Source organism: Musca domestica, unplaced genomic scaffold, assembly GCF_030504385.1.
Source record: "Musca domestica strain aabys unplaced genomic scaffold, Musca_domestica.polishedcontigs.V.1.1 59, whole genome shotgun sequence".
NCBI classification, from domain to species: domain Eukaryota; kingdom Metazoa; phylum Arthropoda; class Insecta; order Diptera; family Muscidae; genus Musca; species Musca domestica.
The window spans coordinates 46676-68117 of record NW_026712362.1 but is presented as its reverse complement, the minus strand read 5'-3'; the positions used below and the strand labels follow the sequence as shown (position 1 = coordinate 68117).

Below are 21442 nucleotides of genomic sequence, written 5' to 3'. Positions count from 1 at the left end.
ATAATCGTATGCTTTCGTTGCAGTACCTGATTGGGTGTTATCGTGGCAATCATCCTAATTACCATATGGTGAACAGAACTACCCCACCCAGGCGTTTCAGGAAGGACCTGCATGATCTAGAGAGAGAGGTCCAGCGATATAAATCGATATTTTCAATTAAATCGATGTAAAACTGAAATCATTTCAAGAGAAGGTTTTTAAATATCAAATGAGAGAATATGATTCAAAGCTGCCTGACCTCTGTAGAAAGAAAAAAAATCGCCAGACCTGTTTCATAACCATTTAAGAATTTTGGAGACATCTAAGACTTTTTAGTCTTAGTCTTTATATAACTCAAAGGCGACCAGCCAGACCAGTATTTTTTCCCATCATTCTGGTATACCATCCAACATATTCCATATTTTCCTACAGCCAGTAACTAATCATTTTATGCGATAGCCACCATTAATGGAAGCAAGATTATTTTTAATCCCACCTTTTGAAAGCCTCTGGGAACATCCGCTTAAAAAAAAAAAACTCTTTTAATTCCGATCAGAAAAACCTCAATGTCTTTAATATTGGTAAGTTTTCAACCTTGAAACTCTTTAATCTATGCGAAACAATTATTGAGAGGATTCGTCCTGCACCCAATAACTTCCAGCCATTGTAAAAATACTAGCTGTTCTAATAATACACTGCTTTCCTCCATCATTCTGGTATACCATCCAATATATTCAATATTGTGTTCCAACAAATAACAAATCATTTTATGCGATAGTCGCCAGAATGGATTCAGGTTTTACTGTTATAATTTAGCGGATTTTCAGATAGCCTCTTGGGAAGATCCACTTTTAAAAAACCACTTTCAATTCGCTTCAGAAAAAAACCTGAATATCTTTAATATTGCAAAGTTTTCAACCTAGAAAGATTTTAATCTATCCGAAACAATTATTGAAAGGGTTCGTCCTGTAACCAATTACTTCTGGCCATAGTAAAAATATTAGCTGTTCTAATGATACTCTACAACTTTATCAAAATACTAATGATATTTTCAAACGAAGTTCGCCAAAATTTTACAATTTCGAAAAAATAAGACAAAATTGGATTTCTGGATTAATTTACCAAACACTGAAACTATAAATTATTTTGTTATTAATGATTAATTAATTTTTGCTTTATTAAAAATTAGTCTCAAATAGTTACAGTAATAATAATAATAATAATCATAATGATAAGAAACTAAAATAATAAACTAAACATTAATGATAATAATAATAATAATAAAAATATATATATATATATAATTGTCATCGATCATCAATTACAAGTTCTACACACAAATATAAACGTTGGCATTTAAAATGCCACATAATTTTGTTTACAAATTTTGAAAAAGAAATAAAAAATAAACAAAGAGAAGAAAAAAAAAACAAAGATGGTAAAACATTAAAAGAAATATATAAGAAATTAAAAAGAGTTCGTTTAGAAACTTAGTATAAAGGGGTATACAGTTTAAATTTCATAGAGCAAATATACCGAGGTTTCATGGTCATAAAAAGATATGCTCAATGCTGGAGCTAGGTTTATTTTTCTTGAATTTAAGGGTCTGTTTCTGTAGGAAAGTAGATTCAAAAGAAAAAACACCATTTTCGTGGGTATTGCTTTAAATACAATAAAAATAAAAAATTAAAAAAAAACGTACAAGGAATGGGGTTTTTCTTTCGAGCTCAAGAAAAACTGCTGGAATTTAGCATCTTTTCTTGTTTAGGTTGGAAAAATTCAAATTTTGATAAATTTTATTTTTATTTCTTCAAAATATTTCACCAATTGTACTGACTACAACTACTATTATTATCTCATTTAAAAATCCAGACCCTAATGAAAAACCACTAAAGAAAGTCTTAAAATCGGGTGGGGTCGACTTTTTGATACCCTACACCACTTTGCATATTTAGTAGAGCTTCACATAACAAATAAAAGTTTTTATTGGAAATTTGGGAGAAGTAAATCATACCAATTATGATTATAGTTATAATTTAAAAACCAAAGGAAGTAACATGTGAAAGGAGGATGTTCCTCCTTTTGAATCGATTTCTACTAATTTTGCAGAGGCATTGGTGCCTTTTTCATTTCAAGCTGATATTACCTATTTGGTGCACAATTAACTTGAAATCGGCAAAAAGATCTGTATCCAAATCGGAACCGATCGCGACAAAAATTAGCGAAGGTATTTCTGAGCTGTATTTGCTATAGTTCACCCAAATATCGTTGTTACAGAGTGGATATTACGGCTGCGGAGGGCAAATTTAACAAATCGGAAGAACAATATATATGGGAGCCATAGCTATATCTTAACCGATTTTCAACAAATTTGACATACTTGTTTCTAGATTCAATTTGGCCATAAGTGTCAAATTTCATCCCATTTGGGTTGATATTACACCCTTGGTGGACAATTAAAGGCAAATCGGACAAAGATTTATGTGGGAGCTATATCCAAATCTAAACCGATCTCGATAAAATTTGGCAAAGGTATTTCTGAGCTGTATTTGATATATTTCCCCAAATATCGTTACTACCACATGCATATTATGGCTGTGGAGGACAAAATAACAAATCGGATGAACAATATATATGGAAGCTATAGCTATATCTGAACCGATTTCGATATAATTTGACATACTATAATTTTGACATACCAATTTGGCCATAAATGCCAAATTTCATCCCATTTGGGCTAAAATTACACGTCTGGTGCACAATAAAAGAAAAATCGGACAAAGATATATATGGGAGCTATAGCTAAATTTTGACAGATTTTCTCCAATTTCCATAGGGTTCGCCCTTGGGTCAAACAAATGATTTGTGCAAAATTTCATCTGAATCGGGTAAAAAATGCGACCTGTACTTTGTTTACAAAAAATACATGGACAGACGGACTCGACTCAGAATGTGATTCTATTTAGATCATCAAAAGGAACTATGGGCGGGTTTTTCTCCTTTCCTTTTGCCTGTTACAAACAAATGCCCAAAGACATAATACCCTGACCACCTTGTGGTGTAGGGTATAAACAAGAAGGTTTTAGAAAAGCTTTTTCATTCCATGACCAGGGGCTGGATTCTTGTTCTATGAAAATATGGAATGAAAAATATTTCCTTTATAAAATTTTTCATTTAATATTTCTTTCCTTTATAAAAGTTTCCATTTCACATTTCATAGAACAAGAATTGGACCAGATTTCCTCTAAATATTTTACAATAAAAATTTAAAATGAAACCCTGAAAAAAAAAAAACAAAATACTAAAAAAACATTTTTGTTTTGTTTAATCTTAAATAAAAGAAAAACAAAAGAAATGTTAGGTTAGGTAGTTGTGGTTGACTTTAAGTATAATAGTTTAGAAATAAGAATTACATGATTTCATAAAGTTGTTTTGCTTGTTCTTTTTTTTTTTTTTTTTGTTTACTTTAAATACAATGGTGTTTAACGCCTTTTTGCTTAGTTGTTGTTGTTATTATTATTAATAAGTTCCTTCTTGTTTTAATATTTATATAATATATATAATAACTATAAATATAAATTAAAGTAAATGTTATTATTTTCATTAAATTTCTCGTCGGTTTCTTTCTTAGCTCTTCGTGTTTTCTTTTTGTTTCTATATTTAATAATAGTTAATAAATGTTTTAGTTGGTTTTTGTTTACTCTTTCTTTTTTTCCTCATATAAAGTACTTGCATTTTGGGAGTTTTTGTTGTTGTTGTTTCTTATGGGGTGTTGCTTTTGTTATTTTGAAAATCTATATAAGTAGTATTGTTTTGTTTTCGTTTCTATTTTTCATTTTCATAATTTTTTTTTCGCAAATAATATCTATGTATATATAAATATTTATATAAGTGTTTTGTTTTATTTTTTTTTAAGTATTCCCATTGTAATTGTTTACTTTGTCCATGGGATCACTTCTTCTTCTCCTAGTTAGCATTAATAATAATAATATTATTATTATTATTCTGTCTGTCTATTGTTCTTTTGTTTTACATAATCATAATAATAATAATAATAAGGTATAATGATGAATGAATTTTGTATACTGAATTAAAACAAATTTATAATTATATATTTTCTTTTTTTTTCTTTTTTAAGAAATAAGTTTCAACAGAAATCAGTGTTGCTGCTTTAATCAGTTGCCCTTTGTGGCCTCCTTGGCAGCCATGATCAATGGTGTCAAACTGGCCAAGGGACGGGCCAACTTTAAGAATGGGTGCTGTAAAGAGAAAAGGAGAGATGTGTGAAAACTCAAAGCCAAGGAAATAATATAATTTCGTCTCACCTTAAGCAGTTCCATTGCACTGGCACGACGATCCACCTCCACCTCAAGACATTGATCAAGAAAATCTTGAAATACTGCCGACAGCTTTTCTTTTTCCTTAATTTCAGGTTTGCCATTTGTAGCAATGAGGTACAAGGCTTTCAATGGATTTTCATTTAAATAGGGTGGTTCACCCTCTACCATCTCGATGGCCATAATGCCAAGGGACCATAAATCCACCTGAGAAAAATAAGTTTACATTCAAAATTTATATTCCAGAACACTAGAAAAAGTTATTGATATGAAGTTATCGACATTTCAATATAAGCCATTGAATTTTACAAGATTTTCTTAGAAAATAGCTTTTCAAAAGAGAGCACTGTAATCGATAATGTAAACATTGTCATCTATATTTTCAATAGAAAATATTGTTACCGACACAATTTTTTATATAAATTATTGCTATCGATACAATTTTCCATAGAAAATATTGTTATCGAAACTATTTTTTAATAGAAAATATTTTTATCGCCACTGTTTTCCACACTTTTCTAATAAAAAATATTGTTATCGATGATATTTTCTATATAGAAAATATGGTTATTGACACTATTTTCCATAAAGAAAATATTGTTATCGATACTATTTTCTATAAAGAAAATATTGTTATCGACATTTTTTCTATATAGAAAATATCATATCGACACTGTTTCTATATAGAAAATATTGTTATCAACACTGTTTTCCAAATAGAAAACGTTGCTATCGACCATGTTTTCTATTGAAGATATTGTTATCGACTCTATTTTCTGTATAGAAATATTGTTATCGACACTATTTTCTATATACAAAATATTGTTATCGACACGATTTTCTATATAGAAAATATTATCGACACTATTTTCGATTGAAAATATTGTTACCTAAACTATTTTCAATAGAATATAGGTTATCGATACTATTTCTTATAGATTATATGGTTATCAAGACTATTTTCAGTAGAAAACATTGTTATCGACACTGTTTTTTTAAAGAAAATAATGTTATCGAGACTATTTTAAATAGAAAAATATTGTTATCGATGGTATTTTTTATTGAAAACTTAGTTATCAATATTTTCTATTAATCTCTGTTCTGGAAATCGACACCATTTTCTAAAAAGAAAATATTGTTATCGATCATATTTTCCATAGAAAATATAGTTATCGACAATATTTTCCATAGAAAATATTGTTATCGAATCCATTTTCTATAGAAGATATTGTTATCGAAAATATTTTCTATAGAAAATATTATTATCCATACTATTTCTATAGAAAATATTTTTATCAACACTATTTTCCATAAAGAAAATATTGTTATCGAAACTATTTTCTATAGAATATTAGAAAATGCTGTTATGGAGACTATATTCCACTGAGAATGATGTTATCGACGATATTTTCTGCAAAAATATTATTACCGACGATATTATTTGTAGAAAATATTGTTATCGACCATATTTTCTTTAGACAATATTGTTATCGGCACTATTTTCTACAGAAAATATTCTTATCGACACTATTTTCTATAAAAGATATTGTTATCGACACTATTTTCTATAAAAAATATTGTTATCAACACTATTTTCTATAGAAAATATTCTTATCGACACTATGTTCTAGAGAAAATATTGTTATCGACACTATTTTCTATAGAAAATATTGTTATCGACACTATTTTCTATAGAAAATATTCTTATCGACACTATTTTCTATAGAAAATATTCTTATCGACACTATGTTCTGGAGAAAATATTGTTATCGACACTATTTTCTATAGAAAATATTGTTATCGACACTATTTTCTATAGAAAATATTCTTATCGACATTATTTTCTATAGAAAATATTCTTATCGACACTATTTTCTATAGAAAATATTGTTATCGACACTATTTTCTATAGAAAATATGTTTATCGACTCTATTTTCTATAGAAAGTATTGTTATCGACTCTATTTTCTATAGAAAGAATTGTTATCGATAGTATTATCTATTGAAAATCATCTTATCGACAATATTTTCTATAGAAAGAATTGTTATCGATAGTATTATCTATTGAAAATCATCTTATCGACAATATTTTCTATTGAAACTCTTGTTATCGATAATATTTCCAATTGAAAATCATTTTATCGACGATATTTTCTATAGCAAATATTGTTATCGACACTATTTTCTATAGAAAATCATGTTATCGATAACATTTTCCATAGAAAATCATGTTATCGATAACATTTTCTATAGAAAATCATGTTATCAAAAACGTTTTCTACGGAAAATCTTTAATATTTTCCAAAGAAAACTTTATTATTGGCTACTTATTTCATGCAAAATCTTGTTATCGTTATAATTTTTCTTAAAAAACATGCTATCGATAACATTGTCCATAGAAAATCTTGTTATCGATACATGCTTTATAGAAATATTATTACTTTTTTTAAGAAAATCATGTTATTGGCTAGATTTTCTAAAGAAAATCATGTTATCGGCAACATTTTCCATAGAAAATCTTATTATCGACCACATTTTCCATAGCAAATCATGTCGACATGTCTACTCACCTTAGGTCCATATTGTTTTCGTGTCACAACTTCTGGCGCCATCCAATACGGTGTACCCACCATTGTTGTACGTTTCGATTGTTCGGGTGAGATTTGTGCACAAAATCCGAAATCGGTCAGCTTCACCGAACCGTCCAGGCCCAGCAGAATGTTATCACTCTTAATGTCACGATGTATAACCTGATTGGAGTGTAAAAATTCAAGTGCCTGTAAAACTTCACGACACACCGCAGCAATTTGTCCCTCATCCATGCAGGTTTCGGTTACGACATCCGTTAGCGAACCACCCGGCAGATATTCCATGACAACCCACAGCTCCTCCGACACCAAATAACTGTCCAAATAATTGACCACGTTGGGATGTTTGTTTTCTCGCATCACCAGAATTTCATTGATGATCAGTTCTTTTTTCGGTTGTTGCGATAGATTCATCTGTTTGATGGCCACTTCCATGCCAGTGGAAGATTCGATGGCGGTGTAGACAGTGCCCGAGGCACCTTGGCCGATTTTCTCCATTTTCGTGTACTTACGATTCGGGTCGCCTACGGAAACGATGGTGCGTAGCTTCTCGAGAATTTCCTCATCGGACATTTTCTTCTTTTTCGCAGCTCCAGATCGTTGTTGGGTGGTTGTTGTGGTCGTACCACCTGTTGTGTTGGTGGTACCCCCCGTCGCTGGTTGTCCGCCAGCGGCTGGTGAGCCTGTGGCTGCCACAGCCGATGCTGCTGTTAGATTGTTTGTATTTGCATCGTTCGCATACAAATCTGTAATGGTGACAGTTGGTGTTGGAGCAGGTGCAATGAGGGTATCGTGGGCATGACATGTGGCATCCGGGGTGGCCGGTGTTATTGTGGTTATTGTTGAGGCCGCCCCAGCAGCAGCAGCAGCAGCAACAATGGGTGGTGTTGCAGCAACATCCATTGTTTGTTGTTGCAATGTTATTGTTGTTGTTGTGGCGGTTGTAGGCGTGGGTAAAGGCGGTGTCGGCATTGCAATCGATTCAATGAACGACGACGACGATGAGGGACAATAAATTGGTGGTAATGTGGCCATCATCATATCATCATGATACGAAGGAAACGATGAAAAGGAGGAAGCAGAAGAGTCATGATTAGTTGTGGTTGTTGTTGTTGTCGTTGTAGCATTACAATCAATAAATTGCAATTGATTACTAGTACTAGGTGTAGCATTAAGAGGAGCATCTACCACCACCACTGTCTCATTGGCAACAGAGGAAGTAGCAGCAGCAGTCGTTAGTAGAAGATTAGTAGTAGTTGTTGTTGTTGTAGCGTCATATCCAGCTGCTTGTGTTGTAGCAGTTGCAGGATTAGTTAATGTTAATGAGTTTATTTTTTGATTATTTTTTGTTAGCATAAATTCACACAAAAACACGCACGCACACACAAGAAAATTAATAATAGAAGGAGTTTAGAAAATTAGTTTTGCACATTTTGTTTTGTTTGAGGTTATGTTAATTTGAAGTGGCGGGTGGGTGATTGGTGAAGAAAAAGTAACTTGTGCGAATTAGGTAAGTATGTTGTGGTTGTATAAAAAATATGCATATTAAAGGTGGGAGAGATTCTTTTGTTAGTGAAAATTTTTCCAGGACCCAAGAAAGTGGGACTTGGGGATTGGCCTGAATTTAAAAAAATTTTAAAGGACATTCCGGGCTCATATCATAGATTTTTTGGGGAAATTTTTGTAAAGGATATTCATAGCTATAATCGCGGATTTTTAAGACATGTTTCTTAGAAGCTATCAGGGTTGTGGATTTTTAAGGAATATTTTGAAGTTTTTCTTGGGAGTTTCTGAATAACATTCAGAACTAAAATCATAGAGTGGAAAGGGATTTTTTCCAGGTCTATCAAGTTATATTTGTGGATTTTAAAAACTCTCTAAAGAACTATGTTAGTTCTTGTGGATATACCCTGATTTTATATCATATATCTTTTGAGAAATTTTTGTGAAGGAGATTCATAGCTACAATTTCGAATTTTTTTAGACATTTTTCTTGGTGGCTATCAGGGAATCGTTGTGAATTTTTAAGAACTATTTTTGAAGAATCTCTGAGATATAATTGACGATTCTTAGGGATTTCTAAAGAACATTCAGAATAAAAATTATAGAAGGTAAAGGAATTTTTCCAGGTCTATCAGGTCATAATTGTGTATTTTTAGGAACTCTCTAAAGGACTATGGTGATTCTTTTGGATATACTCTGATTTTTAATATTGTAAATTTTTAACGCATTTTCCTAGAGGACATATAAATCGAACAATAAGGACTATCAGAACAATAATGTTGGATTTTTTAAGGAATTAAGAAAATTTCCTTCCTGGACTATATTTAGAGCTATAATTTTATAATTTAAATGAATTCTTTTAAGGACCACTAGAGCTATAATTTTTCAAAGGTCTATGGGGGCAATAATCATGGATTTTTGTAGGGATTTTCTAAGGGAATTATAGCAGTAATATGAGGATTCTTGAGAAGCTAAAGTCGTAGATTTCTAAAGACATTATCTGACGTAGGGTTTAAAGAAATTTTCTGGGTTTTTAAGGACTTAAGAAAATGTTTTTCCTGGACTATATTCAGAGCTATAATTGTATAATTCTAAGGAAATCTTTTAAGGGCCACTAAAGCTATAATTTTTCAAAGATCTATAGGGGCTATAATCATGGATTTTTGTTGCGATTTTCTAAGAGAAATATAGTTATAATTTGAGGATTCTTGAGAAGGTCTATTTAAGCTAAAATCGTGAATTTCTTAAGACATTTTCGTAAATGTTTTTCAGATTTTTTTCTTAAAAAAAAAACAGAAGCAGAATTTATTTTCTAAAGGGACTCAGGGTTATAATCGTGGATTTTTGAAGGAACATTTCTGAAGAAGCAGTTTTGCTTTGAGAACATTTTTTGAAGAGTCATCAGGTATATAAACGTGGCCTTCTTTAAGAGCATTTCTGAGGGACTATAGTTGATATTTTAGGACAGATCTATAGTCGTGGTCGTTTTAAAGAACTTTTCTAGTTCCTTAGATTAGATTTTTGATTTTTTTAGGACATTTTCTGAAGTGGCTTCAAATCCATAGTCGTGGACGTTTTAAGGAACTTTCCTGAAGAATTAGGGTTAACATTTTTTAACATTGTGGTCTTCTTCAAGAACTTTTGTAATGAGCTAGAGTTGAAATTTTTTGGACATTTTCTGAAGGGTCATCAAGTCTAAATCGTGGCCGTTTTAAGGAATTTATCGTAAGGATTGTGATTGATTTTTTAGGACATTTCTTGAAGGGAAATCAGGTTTCTGAAGGACCAGGGTTGCTTTTAGGACATTTTTTGAAGGGTCATCGGGTATATAATCGTGGCATGTTTAAAGAACTTTTTTAAGGGACTATGGTTGGAATTTTTGCGACATTTTCTGAAGGGCTATCACGTTTTCGTGGACTTTTAGAGGAACTTTTCTTACGGTCCATAACCGATTTTTTTGGACATTTTCTGAAGGGCAATCAGGTCTACAAACGTGGCCTTTTAAATAACTTTTCTAAGGGATTATGGTTGACTTTTTTTTTAAATTTTTTTGAAGGGTAAGCAGTTCTGTATTGACTTTTTTAAAGAACTATTTTGAGGGATAATGGTTGACATTTGTAGGTCAATTTCTGAGGGGCTATCAGGTCTATAATCGTGGCCTTTTTAAATACACTTTTCCGAGGGGCTAGGTTTGACATTTTTTGGATTTTTTCAGAAGGACCATCAGGTCTTTAATATTGGCTTTTTCAAGAACTTTTCTGAGGGGCTAGGTCTGACATCTTTAGGACTTTTTCAGAAGGGCCATCAGGTCTTTAATATTGGCTTTTTAAGAACTATTCTAAGGTACTACGCTTGATTTTTAGGACATTTTCTGAAGGCCCATAAGATCTATGAACGTGGCCTATTTAAAGAACTTTTTTGTAGGTCAATTTCAGAGGGGCCACCAGGTCTATAATATTGGCTTTTTTGAAGAACTTTTCTTAGAGGCTAGGTCTGACATTTTTAGGACTTTTTCAGAAGTGCTATCAGGTCTATAATATTGGCTTTTTGGAAGAGTTTTTCTTAGTGACTATGGTTGACATTTGTAGGATATTATCTGAAGGGTTTTCAGGTCTATAATCGCGGCCGTTTTGACGAACTTTAAGGGACTATCGTTGAAATTTTTAGGACATTTTCAGGGCTATAATCGTAGTCTTTTTCAAGAATATTTCTAAAGACTAAGGTTACATTTTTTAAGACATTTTCAGAAGGGTCATCAGCTCTACTATAAACGTGGCCTATAAAAAACTTTTAGAGGGACTCTCCTCGATTTTTAGGACATTTCAGTCCCAAAACTCTTTAAAGGAAATAAAGTCGATGGCATTGTCGAATTCAACAAGTAGAAGAAGACAAGATATATACAACTGTTTATAGGAGGCCAATAGCTTATTCATTGTATATAGGAAGCTTAGAGGTCTTCACCTTTTCAGAACAATCAGCTCCAAAAATGTTTTTTGGAAGAAAGTCGAAAGTTATCTATTGTCGTAGAAGATCTATGGGGTCTTCAAAAGACTAGACATATCCAGTTGTCTATAGAAGGGCTATGTCTCCTATTGTCTATAGAGGACTTGGGGGTCTTATGTTTTTTATAGCATGCCTTATTTTATTAATTATGGAAGACCCACAGTTCATCCATTATCGAAACCAAATAGTTTCCTATTGTCGTAGAATATCTAGAGGTCTTAAGACCAATTGACCTTTTAGTCTTTAATTGTTTATAAAAGACCTTGAGGCATTCTAGTGTCAACATTGTCTTTGAGAGATCTAGAGGTCTTCCATTACCAGACCTTGAGATATTCTAGTGTCAGCAATGCCTTTGAGAGATCTAGAGGTCTTCCATGGTCTTAAAGTCCCCTACTGTCTTCAATTGTTTATACAGGCTCTTGAGGTATTCCATTGTCTATGGAAGATATCTTATTTTTCCAGAGGTCTGCTCTACTTCTAAAGGTTTATTTTCATGAGGAAGTTTTTTAAGGCCACAGCTTTATCTCCCTCACCTTTTAATATGCATTTGTGAATATGTTCTTGATATTAAACAAAAAAATGAAATTGTCAAATCAAAGTCGTGTGTTAAAATAATAATTAATTATAACAACAAAAAAACTACAACTTCAAACGAAATAAAAAAGAAAGCTTGGAAAATAAGTGGAATAGTACATCAGCCAGCAAAACTTACTCGCATTGTTTTTGTTCTTGTCCAATGTTGAGGCGGCAACGGATGTTGGCGTTTTAAATTGTGGCTGGGCCACATTGTTGTGTTGCGGTGTTGTTGGTGTGGTCGCAGGTGCCGCTGTGGGCGGTGGTAGTATGGGCGTGACAGCAGGTGCTTGTGGTACAACATCTTCTATGGGTCGTGTGTAAATGGATTTCGTACGTTCGGGACGTGAAGCAATTGGAGGTGGTGGCGGCTGAGGTGTACCCAAGATGTCATCTTCGTTCGCCGACGAATGCTGCGATGATGATGAGGCTGTATTGCCACCAAAGTTGTATGAATGTGATTGACTAATTGTAGCATGTTGACCGGCAGCGGACTGCTGTTGCTGATGATGTTGATGATGGTGCGACGAGGCATTTTGTGGTGACTGATGTTGTTGAAGATGATGTGGTGGCTGATGTGGTATCTGTGCCAGATGATGATGCGAAGGTGTATGGTGATTGCCAACTAAACCGCCAGACGTTATCAAGCCACTGGAATTGGAACCGCCAATATTCAAACTGCCAATATTGACACCAATTAAATTGCCTCCACTGTTTGAGCCATGCAATTCACTGTCTGTGGGTGTACTGCTGGGACTGCTGCTGCTCACTCGACTCAATGAGGATCCTGAAAAACAAGGAAATATATTTTCATTATTAAAAAAAAGAAAGAAATTCCACTGGAGTTTCCTACTCACCCGAATGTGTGGTGATGGCATTTGTCATGTACTTGGAACTTGGCCTCTGTTTGGTGGTATTATCGAACCACTTGAGCACATCTAATACAGCTTGAGGATTTTTCTTCTGTTCCTGTTTGCTTATGTTCGAATTCATAAGCAAACGTGCCCAGGCTTCCGGCATACCCTAAAATGAAATGACAATTTTGAAGGAGAACAGAAAACGATGAGTATCGACGACAAGACAATTATGGAAACAGCTCTTCTCAATTCAGTAAAAGTAAACAAATCGAAGAAATAAAATTCGATATGAGAGTACTGGCTAGTGAATGAGAATGATCGATGAGAAGTACATTTCTACAATATGTGATGAATATATGGAGGGAGGGCTGCGGGTGACGACGAGCTGCTTTGCGAAAACAAAAAGAGGCTTTAAATGCCCAAAATGTCTGTCTGAGTTCGCACCACACAGCAAGCCCTTTTGTGCCATTCAGCTAGCTAGCCAACCAATTCGAATATTTTACTTGTTACTACTTTCTATTAGCCGAAAATGGTATTGCGATGTGAGTAAAATGTAGACATTACATGACACAGTGTTTCCAAACGGTAATAATGAAAATGCTTAAATTTTTTCTAGGTTTTTTTTTTTTTTTTTTTTAAATAAAATGGCATCTAAGATCTGAATATAAGCTTTATTTCTCAAAATTAAAATATATTTTTTCTAAAATTTTTTCTCATGTAGAATGTGGTAAATTTTCAGAAACCGATTTATCAGAATCTTTTAACATATTTTTACTGTGGGTATTTTAAAGAGTTTGGAAGTTTATCAAAGCCACAATATTGATTTTTTTACTAAATTTATTTAATGCAATTTTGAGCCCTGTTTGTTAGAGGTTTGTCAATTCAGCTTTAATTTTTGAATTTTTAAAAATGTCCGCGATAGACGATAAGAAAAAGTATATAGCACTTTTTATACCCTCAGCCATATGGCTAGAGGGGGAATATATCATTTGCTAACGGTTTAAGGTCCTAGGTCTCTTTGGGCCAAATCCGTTTCACGACATTTGGAGTCGATCTAGCGGCGTCCGTACGTCCATCTGTCTGTTTGGCTGGCTGATGCGCACGATAACTCTCGAAGAGAGTATTCGTTTTAATACAAACTTTGTACATCGCAATATTTTTGTCAAACTTAGATCGAGTTTGGAGATGGGCAATATTGGAACCATATACCTTCTGGTACCTCCCTCACAAAATGTCAACATTTTCAAAGAAAATAATTTACTGCACGGAAAGAGAAAGGATAATTCGATTTTGCTCCAATTTTGCAAATCCTAATATTTGCATCAGGGCTAGGTCTGGTGCAAAAATAGCCAATATCGGTCGAATCCATTAATCGGTCGAATCCAAATGGGCAAAATTTTGAATATTTATAACTTTTATAAAATGTGATGTAAGTTTCCGATTGTCTTCAAATTACACATATCCCAATATTTTTATTAACCCAAGGTCTGGTGTGAAGATGGGATACATCGGTCCACTCCTTCGGGTACCTCCCCCACAAAGGGTGAACATTTTGAATATTCATGGAGCTCATAAAACACGAAATTAACATTCGATTCCATTCAGACTTGGCACATCTCAATATTTCTATCAACACAAGATCTGTTATAAAGATGGTAGAGATCGGACCATTCCTTCTGGTACCTCCCCCACAAAGGGTCAAAATTTTGAATAACCAAAAATATCATAAAATCCGAAATAAGCATTTTGTTCCCTTCAAATTTCACACATCACAATATTTTTATTAACCCCAGGTCTGGTGTGAAGATGGAATAAATCGGTCCACTCCTTCGGGTACCTTCCCCACAAAGGGTCAAATTTTTGAATATTCATGAAGCCCTCAAAACACGAAATTAACATCCGATTCCATTCAGACTTGGAACATCTCAATATTTCCATCAACAAAAGATCTGTTATTAAGATGGTAGAGATCGGACCATTCCTGCTGGTACCTCCCCCATAAAGTTTCAGTGTTTCGAATAACCAAAACAGTCATAAAATCCGAAATAAGCATCCGCTTCTCTTCAAATTACATATTGGGTGAGATAAAAAAACTGCAACAAAGTCAAACGTCATAATTTTTACATTTTTTTTTTAATTTTATTGAATGATGACAAAAAATATCGGAAATAGCATAACATTTTAGAATAAGTTTAGATTTGTTCGAATTGGTCAACTTTGGCACGAATTATGGTCTTCAAACGGCCAATGACACCGTCACACGCTGCCTGAAAGTTGCTCTGCCGTATTTTAGCCCATTCCCGGCGAAGCGCTTGCTTGAGTTGATCGATACTTTGGTATTTTTAAGTGCCAACCTTGCTTTCCAAAATACTCCTGACACAATAGTCCAACGGATTCGTATCCGGAGATTTTGGTGGCCATTGTGCCGATTGGAAATGAAGCGAGGAACCTCATTCTTGGGTGGCGCGTGCTGAGTGCGATGGTGCCGAGTCCTGTTGGAATGTCCAAGGTCTGCGGTCAAAAAGTTTGCATGCCCAAGACTTTAATACACCCTCCAGAATATTTTCGCGACAATATTTGGCATTTATTATGAGGCCACGGTTGATTAAGCGTAGAGCTGTTATGGCGGCCCATTCCAACACCATGGCCAGCGCTTGAGTTCTGGTGGCCTACCGAAGGTGCAGATTATCAGCTGACCTCTTTGGCAAGTAACCCCGATTATTTTGTTTGTTCACAAACTGCTGAACAACGAATGTTTTCTCATCGTTGAAAACCAAATTCGGCAGTTCACCACTTTTGGGCCAAGCGAAGCAACTCTTTAGCTCTTTTGAGTCTATTTTCTTTCTGTTGCGGTGTAAGTTCTTGCACTTTTTGGAATTTCAATGGCTTTACCCCGAGCTCATTTTTCAATATTTGCCGAATGTAATATTGCGATATATTCAGCTCACAAGCCATTTTTCGGCCACTGCGACGCTGTGATCGCTTCTTTACTTTTCGAACCATTTCTGCTGATTTTGCTGTTTTCTTCCATCCACTTCCTTGACGTCGGGCTACGCTACCAGTATCACGGTAACGAGTGATGGTAAGAGACAAAAAAGATTTATTCGCATTTCAATACTGGAGTGCTCTAACCACAGCCACTTGTGGTTTTCCAGCCAAATATAAAGAAATCACACTATCACGCTTGAATTCCATCACGAATAACTTTTTTTCTGAACAATTCTCACCAAAATGCTTTTGTACGCTTGTAAACAATATAAAGAGCTGTCACTGGAATAATTTTAACTGCTGTCGGACGAGTGGCTTAGAAATGACAGCAGTCTGAAGTTGCTTGCAGTTTTTTCATCTCACCCTCAATTAACCGAAATTTATGATTTCGCATAGAATTGGAAATAAATATTCGATTTCCTTTAAAATTTTCGCATACCAATATTTTTATCTGTATTATCTGTATCTAAATGGAATACTTCGGTCCGCTCTATATCTGTTACCTCAGGCATATTTCCAAATTTTCCAAAAAGTTGCACATATCTCACATAAAGTATGGGAAATAGTCGATATAGTCCAAATCTGGCACGTTTTAATATTTATATCCGTCTTAGGTCAGATACGAATTGGACAACTGCTTCGGAACGTCCCTCACAAAGGGTCAACAGCTTGAATGATCATAACTCACGGCTGGGGGTATAAGTCGGTCGACATAACCGACTGATACTATTTTACTTGTTTAACATATACTTTTAAAAACTACATATTTTTTATTTAGTCAACCTAATTGAATATTAATTTTAAATTAACATCTAGTAATAAACAAATAACTATTATCATATAAATATATATTTTTTTTGGAATTTTCGATATTACTATAAAACATCTCTATATACACATTTATGTATATGTTAGTGTCTAAATATATATATATATATATATATATATATATATATATATATATATATATATATATATATAATGGTTTTTCTATGATCCATTTTTAAAAAGCACTAAAACACTTAATAAAGCCCACGTAGCTAAAAGCCAGACATGAATTGTGTCGGATGTTTTATGACTTAAGTGTAAAGTGTTTTGTAGACTAGTGTAACAAATAAATATGTAACCAAAAAAACACAGAAAGAATCGACTAAAATAAAAACTAAGGATCAGTTTCACATTTTCGAGTAATACCCTTCTTCATTTCTGAAAAACAGGTGGGTAATTATTCTCTTTATTCGAAAATGTGAAATAGGCCTAACTAATAGCACTATCCTATAGAACGACGGTCCACACATACTGAAACCGAATATGAATTAAAAATGATTTGGTGACAGAAACATACGCATAACATAACGCAGATGTTGCTGAAGATAGTTAGAGGTAACCCAAGTACCAAATACTTACTTTCATTGGCAGCTGAGAGAGAAAAAAAGTTTGGATTTTGTTTCGATTTTGTTCGAAAGATTCAAATACAAAGTAGTAGAGTAGAGAAAAATAGTTGAAAAAAGAAAAAAAAAAAAAAAGAAAACGAAAAAACAGAAAACACAAATAATATTCGAGTAACAACACAGAAATCAACGTTTTTTTTTTGTGAGGTTAGCTTTCGAAAAGAAGAAAGAGAGAAGAAGTGGGTGAGAGGGGGACGGAGGAGAAGGAGTTGGTATTGCTCTTGTTGCATATAATGTTTATGATTTGTTTTTGTTCATTTTTTTTTGTTTTGCATTCAGAAAAAGGATTTATGTTTCAACCAAACAACATAACAACAATAATAAAAACACAAAAAAGAAAAATTAAATTGTTAATGTGGAAATGTGTGTTCCAACTTTTGCAGAACTAACTTTGTTGTTTGTAGTTTTCTTTTGTTTCGTTTTGGTATTTTTTCGTGGAGTGGCGCAAGTGAAAAATAAAAAAAGCCAGCAATAATAAACAGTGGCTTATTTCCACATAAATAGTGTTCTTTCCAGCAAAATTAAGAAAACAAAATTTGCCAAAAATAAAGAAAATTGTTAGCATTGATCGCAGCCCAAAAGCAAAAGCATTTTCAATACAAGTTGCTATTCCAATCAAATAAATTCCTTATTATCTTTGGTCCTTATTATCTTAGAAGGTGCAGATTTAGCAAATATTTGCAACAGCTGTGTCCTAGATGATTCAATTTTTAAAAAATTAAGATGGAAATATATGTTTTTTTGGAAGGACAAGGGGGAAAATTGGAGTATTTTTTTTTCTTAACAGATTATCAGATTTTTTTGGCTATAGCATAACGTTTCGTTGCATATGAGGAGAATTATTGATGCAGCCACTCGCCATATGTCCGCTATTCGATTGTTTAAAGAAGGAGGAGTCTCCGAGAAAATGTGACGCGATTAGCAAAAAAAAAGTGATATGAGGTTTTGAATTTTAAAGACCCAATACTGAGGAAAGTCAGACTTAGACTCAAAGACCATACGAAACCAAGATGGTATGTGTGGGATGAATCACTCGCGATAATTTGGAAGGGGGGGGGGGGGGGTGTTTCAAGTGAATCCTTTAATTTTAAACCACAAGAAGATATTTATCCAAATTTCAAAAGAGGACATTCATAAAAAAAACACAAAGAAAACGACGAAGAAGGCATGACAGAAAAGTCGACATAACTAGATTGAGATTGGAGTGTTATAACAAGGTTCGTATTTTAGTGTCACAAACAGTCCTGCCTTGCTCAAATTCCAGGCAGTATATTGGCTCTAGGCAATTTAAGGAATTGATGTAGAAGTCTTGAAACTAGAAAAGATCCACAAGAACGAGCTGGAGGCAGATATTTGGTTTGATTTAAGGATGCGCAGCTACACTGCTTTACTCAGAGACCTTTGGTCCATTGTGATCATCCTAGGAAGAATAAATATATTGGCGATAGGAAAGATATGGATAAAATATTCACAGGGACGGGGTGGAGGCTATATTTTTGCTTAAGGGTGCGCAGTTGTACGATAGTCGGTGACTGCTTCATTCGGAGACCTTTGGTCCATTGAGTTCATTCTCGGAAAAATACATTTGTTGGTGATAGGAAGGACATAGAAAAATAACCTAGAGAAATAAATACAGTCGGCTGGGTGATCTGCCAAGCCAGGGAGTGCTCTGCTTGTAGAAGATGATTAGAATCTCTATCTAAGAAGAATGTTAGAGTTTTGGGCGACAGCATGGGACATCTGCATAGTAGGTGTTTAACCGCTACTACATCTCCCCCATCTTCACATGGTATACATTATTCAGAAACATTGTAATCCATCTTGAGGTCAGATATCAGATATGGCAATGCTAACCGCAATTCTGGGATCAGACCTATTTAGTAATAGAAGGGAGCTTTTTCTACTTCTCGAGATTAGCGGCCAAATGGACTTAGATAAAATCCAACCTGTTTCCAATTCCAATTTTTCAGGCAAGCCAGCCCGCGAAACTCGACATGCTATAGTCACTGGTCCTATTATGCAATTGCAGACATCTCTTGCCTTGCTGAATGCAAGAATTTTCGCCTGAAAAAACGCTGTGATTGTCAGTACGCTTATATGATTGGGTTAGTGCAGAATACTCCAGCACACGTGACTATCCATTTTATAACCGTCTGTATAAATGGCCAAACCCGTTCAGCGTCCCTATCAGTTATCGTTACGCCAAGGTAATTGAAGTCGAGACCTGTGGAAATAGAGGGTGAGATGAAAAAACTACAACCAAATTCAGACTGGCCGAAAGTGGTGAACTGCCGAATTTGGTTTTCTCCGATGAGAAAAAATTCGTTGTCCAGCAGTTTGTAAGCAAAGAGGTCAACTGAAAATGTGCACCTTCGGTTGGCCACCAGAACTCAAGTGCCGGCCATGGTGATGGTGTGGGCCGCCATAACAGCCGATAGTCGTTCTCCACTCCGCTCGTATTAATCGACCGTGGCATCAGAACAAATGCCGAATATTATCTCGAAGATATTCTGGTGGGTGTATTAAAGCCTTGGGCCACCCAAGAATGATTACAAAATGAGGTTCCTCGCTTACTTCCAGTGCACAATGGCCACCAAAATCCCCGGATACCAATCCGTTGGGCTATTCTGTCTGGAGTATTTTGGAAAGCAAGGTTGACACTAAAAAATACCAAAGTGTCGAACACCTCCAGCAAGTTCTTCGCCCGGAATGGGCCAAAATACCGCAGAGCAACATTCGGGCAGCGTGTGACGGTTTCAATGGTCGTTTGAAGTCGTTTCATGCCAAAGGTGACCAATTCGAACAAATCTAAATTTATTCTAAAATTTGATGCTATTTCCGACATGTCATTTAATAAAAAAATGTAAAAATTATGGCGTTTAACTTTGTTGCAGTTTTATTTTATCTCACCCTATATATCTATAAAAGATGAAAATGTTTGTACGTTTGATTGTTTGTTTGTAATTTATAGATTCAAGAACGGCTGACCAGATTATTCTGAAAAGGTCCAGCCTGAAAGAAACATAGGCTATATAAATTTTTGAAATTTCACTTGGAACGGGAAATATAGCATCAGAATCGAGGGCACCACCAAAAAATTTAGTTTTAGTATAAACATATCTATTGATCGGTTACAGATATAGTCTCCAAAATTTGGAGTGCGTAATGGAATTTGGAGCAAAAATAATTTTTTTTCATATTATATTGAAATCGGTTCAGACTGGGATATGATTTTGTCCTACAACACCTTTACAATCGCATCAGGGTAAAAGTAAAAAACTACACAACAATTTAATTTAGGATACGATTATTACGGGGAAGTATGTTGCTATTGTCTAATAGTAACAGAAATGCCACTCAACTTCAAAAGATTGCAGAATCCTGCATCCTGAATCCTTTTGCTATGAAATTAATAAATCCGAAGGACAAACTCTTCGTGTATGCGAACTAAATTTGGCATATTCCTGCTTTTCTCATACAAGTTTTGATTTCACTTTTATTCTTTTAAAACACCTTTTTGGTTCTTAATTTTTGAAATAAAACCAGGGTCTAAGAGCAGATTCTGTTGCGACACTTCTGTCGTTTATGCTGCTTTAAAATTCTAAACATGGGTGGTCTCTCTACCAATCTACAACCAATCAGCTGTAATTTGAAATTTCGGGTTCGTTGTAGGAAGTACTTCTAAAAAAATATTCAATGTAGGTCTATTTTTTGGTATAGCCCTCATGTAGCGGTACCTCCTGATTTTGGGTGTTTTGAAGGTTTTAGAGAGAGAGATTCAACTCCACCAAAATATTCTATATAGGCATAATCTTCATATAATGGAATTTCCAATGTTCTTTCTATTTTGTAAATTATATATCTTGATAGGTTTCAGAAACAAAATTTTACCTCAATATTTAAAGAGGACTTTTCCATGTAAATCGTACAGAGAATTTCGAAGCAAAACCATATTTTCAGTAAAGAACATTGATTTGGATTAAGGGGGAGGCAAGTTAGGTTTGACCTTATATGCAATTTAAAATGATCGGGTTGGATTCAATTGAATATCATTTCGAAACTAACAATAGAAAATAGAATTCCCCAACCTGATGTTATCCTTACATTTTTTATAACTGCAAAATAATTCATTTTTACAATTATCATGATATTAAATATACAAT

General features: G+C 34.1%; 1 protein-coding gene across 2 annotated transcripts in view; it reads right to left on the bottom strand.

Moving 5' to 3' along the window:
- Nucleotides 1-1120: 1120 nt before the first annotated feature.
- The window catches only part of LOC101887822 (serine/threonine-protein kinase Pak-like), a 47512-nt gene continuing 27190 nt past the window's right edge, over nucleotides 1121-21442 (bottom strand). For both annotated transcript variants that reach the window (XM_059129013.1, XM_059129014.1), the window contains exons 4-8: nucleotides 12841-13006; nucleotides 12123-12770; nucleotides 6887-7650; nucleotides 4305-4523; nucleotides 1121-4238 (exon numbers count right to left, since the gene is read on the bottom strand). In XM_059129013.1, the coding sequence (XP_058984996.1) occupies nucleotides 4155-4238; nucleotides 4305-4523; nucleotides 6887-7650; nucleotides 12123-12770; nucleotides 12841-13006 (1881 nt within the window). In that variant the 3' untranslated portion in view covers nucleotides 1121-4154. The remainder of the gene's footprint in view (nucleotides 4239-4304; nucleotides 4524-6886; nucleotides 7651-12122; nucleotides 12771-12840; nucleotides 13007-21442) is intronic.